The sequence below is a fragment of the Pan troglodytes genome, chromosome 2 (genome assembly GCF_028858775.2).
Source record: "Pan troglodytes isolate AG18354 chromosome 2, NHGRI_mPanTro3-v2.0_pri, whole genome shotgun sequence".
In the NCBI taxonomy this organism is placed as follows: Eukaryota; Metazoa; Chordata; class Mammalia; order Primates; family Hominidae; genus Pan; species Pan troglodytes.
Window position 1 is genome coordinate 199,684,213 of NC_086015.1, and position 5,975 is coordinate 199,690,187.

At 43.9% G+C, this 5,975-nt stretch overlaps 1 protein-coding gene across 1 annotated transcript; it reads left to right on the forward strand.

Annotated features, from left to right (window-relative positions):
- Positions 1–2,111: 2,111 nt before the first annotated feature.
- Positions 2,112–2,327, forward strand: LOC107970417 (small ribosomal subunit protein uS14-like). Its single transcript, XM_054682449.2, has one exon. It carries the CDS (start codon positions 2,138–2,140, stop codon positions 2,306–2,308), a length of 171 nt encoding a protein of 56 aa, XP_054538424.1. The 5' UTR covers positions 2,112–2,137; the 3' UTR covers positions 2,309–2,327.
- The last annotated feature ends 3,648 nt before the right edge of the window (positions 2,328–5,975 follow it).

Below are 5,975 nucleotides of genomic sequence, written 5' to 3' on the forward strand. Positions count from 1 at the left end.
TCCACATGTAAACATATTTCAAAACATCATGTTATGTACCATAAATATATATATTTTTTGTCATTAAAAAATAAATTTAGGCGAGGCATGGTGGGTTGAGCCTGTAATCCCAGCAGTTTGGGAGGCTGAGGTTGGAGGATCACTTGAGGCCAGGAGTTTGAGACCAGTCTGGGCAACGTAGGGAGATCCCGTCTCTGCAAAAAATTAAAAATTAGCCAGGTGAGGCAGTGTGCACCTGTAGTCCCAGCTACCCGAGAGGCTGAAGTAGGAGGATCACTTGAGCCCGGGAGTCTGAGGCTGCAGTGAGCTATGATTGTGCCACTGCACTTCAGCCTTGGCAATTGGGTGAGACCACCTCTCCAAATAAATAAATAAACAATTTTTAAATGGTTCTTTGAAAAGGTTATTGATACTGAAAAACTCCTGACAAGATTAATAAATAAGAGAAGTCACAGATAACCAATAACAGGATTGAAGAAAGGGACATCATTATACATGTAAACAGATGACAAAAAGCTAAGAGGATATTATAGGCTGAGTGCAGTGGCTCACGCCTGTAATCCCAGCACTTTGGGAGGACGAGGCGGGAGGATCACGAGGTCAAGGAGATCTATACCATCCTGGCTAACACGGTGAAACCCCGTCTCTACTAAAAATACAAAAATTAGCCCAGCATGGTGGCACGCACCTGTAATCCCAGCTACTCAGGAGGCTAAGGCAGGAGAATCACTTGAACCCAGGAGGCAGAGGTTGCAGTGAGCCAAGATCATGCCACTGCACTCCAACCTGGGCAACAGAGTGAGACTCCGTCTCAAACAAACAAACAAAAAGCTAAGCTAAGTTTGATTCTTTTAATTCTGAGTAGTATTCTATAGTATGGGTGTACTGTAATTTGTTTAACCATTTACCTGTGGAAGGAATCTGGGCTTATTCCAGTTTTGAGCTATCACAAATAAAGCTGCTATAAATATTTGTGTCCAATATTTTTCTGGAATAAATGCCCAGGAGTGCAATTGCTGGATAATATGGGTAATACGGTAGTAGCATGGTTAGTTTTGTAAGAAACTGCCAAACTGTTTTCCAGAGTAGCTGTACCACTGTGCGTTCCCACCACCAATGTAGGAGTGACTCAGTTTCTCCACATACTCACCAGCATTTAGTATTGTCACTATTTTTTATATTAACCATTCTGATAAGTGCACATATTCATTTTAAAAAATATTTCATACAGATTTTGTTAGTATTCTGGAAGGATAAGTTGATTTGCAACATGCTAAATGATACTGTAACCTGTTAAACTCATTCCGTAATTGGTATTGAATCAGTTTTTTGACAGATAGGATCCAGACATCTAGATAGTTTTAATTTTAATTTTTTAATTAATTTTTTTGTTTTGAGACAGGGTCTTGCTCTGTTACCCAGGCTGGAGCACAGTGGCATGACCTTGGCTCACTGCAACCTCTGCTTCCTGGTTCAAGTGTTTCTCCTCCCTCAGCCTCTTGAGTAGCTGGGATTACAGGCACCAGCCACCAGGCCTGGCTAATTTTTTTACTTTTAGTACAGACAACGGGGTTTCACCATGCTGGCCAGGCTGGTCTCGAACTCCTGACCTCAAGTGATCCACCAGCCTCAGCCTCCCAAAGTGTTAGGATTACAGGCAGTAAGCCACTGTGCCCGGCCTAGATAGTTTTCAAATCAACAAAGGTGAATCTGATTTGCAACCAGGGTTATGAACCACTGGTCTCAGAAGACATAGCTTTGAGGGAAGTGGCCACAGTCAATGATGGGAAGAGACAATGGGAATACACAGTGGGATAGTAGAGATGAATGATGTTTCATAAACATAAACAAGGATGCCATGACCCTGGGAAATAACATTTTTTGGAAAATAATTTTTAAACTTTTGAAATTATTTTTTTCTTTTTTTGAGACAGAGTCTCGCTTTGTAGCCCAGGCTGGTGTGCAGTGGCGCGATCTTGGCTCGCTGCAACTTCTGCCTCCTGGATTCAAGCGATTGTCCTGCCTCAGCCGCCTGAGTAGCTGGGATTACAGGCGTGAGCCACCACGCCCGGGGAATTTTTGTATTTTTAGAAGAGATGGGGTTCCCCTTTTACCTCGTTGCACTCCTGAGAGCAAGATGGGTCACCAGCAGCTCTACTGGAGCCACCCGCGAAAATTCGGCCAGGGTTCTCGCTCTTGTCGCGTCTGTTCAAACCCGCACGGTCTGATCCGGAAATATGGCCTCAATATGCGCCGCCAGTGTTTCCGTCAGTACGCGAAGGATGTTGGTTTCATTAAGTTGGACTAAATGATCTTCCTTCAAAGGGTTATCCAAGGCATCTACTCAATGAAAAACCATGATCATTCTTTGTACATAAAATAAACATTTGAAAAAACAAACAAACAAAAAAAGATGGTGTTTCACCATGTTGGCCAGGCTGGTTTTGAACTCCTGGTCTCAAGTGATCTGCCCGCCTCGTCCTCCCAAAGTGCTGGGATTACAGGCATGAGCCACTGTGCTCAGCCCTGGATATTTAAAATAGATTGATTGTAAAGAAATCTACTTGGGCAAAAAAATTTTAAATTTGAATACTGAAATAATAATGGTTCCTTAGAGCCATAAAGTGTTTATTAACAAGAAATACAGTTGATAAAAGATATGTATGATTGCCCAACTTACATAGAAAAGAAAAAAATTGAAAAAGTTCAGGTGGTGACTAGTCAAGTTAATTGATTATTAAGGATATCAAAATCTCTGGGCGGGGCGCGGTGGCTGTCGCCTGTAATCCCAGCATTTTGGGAGGCCGAGGTGGGTGGATCACTTGAGGTCAGGAGTTCGAGACCAGCCTGGTCAACATGGTAAAACCCCCGTCTCTATTAAAAATGCAACAATCAGCTGGGTGTGGTGGCGGGCGTCTGTAATCCCAGCTACTGGGGAGGCTGAGGCGGGAGAATTTCTTGAACCCGGGAGGCAGAGGTTGCAGTGAACCGAGATCGCACCACTGCACTCCAGCCTGGGCGACAGAGTGAGACTCCCTCTAAAAAAAACAAAATCAATCAATCAATCAATCAATCAATCATCAATCGGCCCACCTACGAAAATTGTGGATTGTGTCACTAGGGGGCGCTGAACCTCTACAGAGCAATGCAGGAAGGGAAAATTTAAAATTCTCAGAACCCTACATATAACACCTCTCTATAAAAGACAAGGAACACCAAGCAGAAAATTAGAGCATGTTATTTAAAAAAGAGCGAGTCTAAGAGTAAGACATTTAAGAGAAGGAGAAAGAGTTCTGCCCAGTGCCTCCTCTGCCTTACTCTGGTAAGAGGAAGGCAAACAGCCTTTTCCAAACAGCCCCGGCCTCTCCAGTGGGTTCTGTCACATGCCAGCAAGAATCCTGACTAATACCAGAAGCGACGTGCTATTTGGAGAACTGGTGGTCATGTCACCCAAACGGCTAGTCAGAGCCAGTCAGGGCGGATAAGGTCTGAGTAGTCAAATTTGCTCACCGTCTTGTGCTCCCCACCTGGATTTATGAAATCGGGATCCACCCAGTCACTGAGGCCAGAAACCTGGGCTCCATTTTCCACTCCAATATCTCTTAATGATAATTTCACTAGCTTTGCTACCTGGCTACCTTAGAATTTAGACTGAAAAATCCTTGTGCTCCATCAGAATAACTGCTTCTGCAGCAAACTGAGTTCTAACCTTTCTACCTTCTCCACATTTCCCAGTATCACCATTGACCAAGTCCTGGTCTCGAAATCCTACAGGCCCCTCAAGAGAATTTTTAGGACACTATCTACAAGTCTATGAACTCAAGCTGGAGTATTGTGTCTCCTCCTCCTCCTCCTTCTTCCTCCTCCTCCTCCTCCTCCTTCTTCCTCCTCCTCCTCCTCCTTCCTCCTCCTCTTCCTCCTCCTCCTCCTCCTTCTCCTCCTTCTCCTCCTTCTCCTCCTCCTTCTCCGACAGGGTCTCCTTGTCTTGTCCAGGTTGGAATACAGTGGCACAGTCAGAGCTCACTGCAGCCTTGAACTCCTGGGCTCAAGCGATCCTCCAGTCTCAGCCTCTCAGAGTGCTGAGATTACAGGTGTGAGACACCATACTGGGCTGAGTATTGTATATTTCTTTCTTTATTTATTCTTTTTTTTTTTTTTTTTTTTGAGACATGGTCTCATTCTGTCACCCAGGCTGGAGCGCAGTGGTGTGATCTCGGCTCACTGCAACCTCAACCTCCTGGACTCTAGTGATGCTCCCACCTCTCAGCCTCTTGAGTAGCTGAAATTAAATGCCTGGCTAATTTTTGTATTTTTGTAGAGATAGGGTTTTTGCCATGTTGTCTAGGTTGGTCTCAAACTCCTGGAGTCAAGCGATCTGCCTGCCTTGGTCTCCCAAAGTGCTAGGATTACAGGAGTGAGCCACCGTATCAAGGCTATGAGCACTGTACACTTCTAAAAGAAAAAATTATGACACTATCAAGATCGATTACAATTATTATACTAAAATTGTTTTTAGCATAATGCTGCTTAAATATGTCTAAACCCAATATCAGGTGTAAATTTCTTTTTTTTTTTTTTTTTTTGAGATGGAGTCTTGCCCTGTCGCCCAGGCTGGAGTGCAGTGGCGCAATCTTGGCTCACTGCAACCTCTGCCTCTGGGGTTCAAACGATTCTCCTGCCTCAGCCTCCTGAGTAGCTGGGATTACAGGCGCCCGCCACCACGCCCAGCTAATTTTTGTATTTTTAGTAGAGACGGGGTTTCACCTTGTTGGCCAGGCTGGTTTCAAACTCCTCACCCCGTGATCCGCCCACCTCAGCCTCTCAAAGTGATAGGATTACAGGCATGAGCCACCGCGCCCGGCCAGGTGTAAATTTCTTATGCTTATAGCTCTTATGCAACTATAAGAGCAAAACAAACCTATGTATTAAATACAAAACAAATTACAAGTAATAAAGTTAAATTGACAGCATTAACATACTATGATGGCTGATGCTGCTTTGTTGAAGCTAAGTCATCTCTCACATCATAGATTTCACAAAGCTGCTTTACAGCAGCTTCTTTTGCATTTGGCAAGTTGATACTACCTTGGGCAGAGAAATGACTCAACCATAAAATTTTTCTCTAATTGAATTACACCCATCACTTGGTTTATGCATTCTCAGTTTATAAATTTTAGATGAAAAAAATCTGAATATATATACCTGTCATTTATTTTAAAAATTTTAGATGTTGTTTGTTTTCAAACCCAAGATACTCTATGATATGATATGGAAGATACATTCTTCCGTCACTTCTCCTACCACCGTGATGAATAGAGAACTGATGGTGGAACACTGGGGAAAGAGGTTATTGGCCCTTGTTTTGAGTGACTGTTAACTCTGGGGGGACTGTGTCTGCTGAGAAACCAGTCAAGGTGTTTCTGTTGAACACATGCCCAGTTCAAACTCTGGCTAGTCTCAAACTCCTGGGCTTAAGTCATCCTCCAGCCTCAGCCTCCCGAGTAGCTGGGACTACAGGCATGCGCCACCATGCCCAGCTTGTATTATTATTTCTTTTTTTTTGAGACGGAGTTTCACTCTTGTCACCCAGGCTGGAGTACAATGGCGTGGTCTCAGCTCATTGCACCCTTCGCCTCCCAGGTTCAAGCAATTCTCCTGCCTCAGCCTCCTGAGTAGCTGGGATTACAGGTGTGCACCACCACGCCTGGCTAATTTTTGTATTTTTAGTAGAGACAGGGTTTCATCATGTTGGCCAGGCTGGTCTCAAACTCCTGACCTCAGGTGATCCACCCGCCTAGGCCTCCAAAAGTGCTGGGATTACAGGCGTGAGCAACCACACCCAGCCTGTATTATTATTTCTAACATCATAACTTCAAAGAGACAAAGAAAAGATGGAAAAAGTATTAATTTAAGTTGTGAAGCCTAATTTTAAAAATCCTTATTTTAGGCCGGGCATGGCGGCTCACATCTATAAT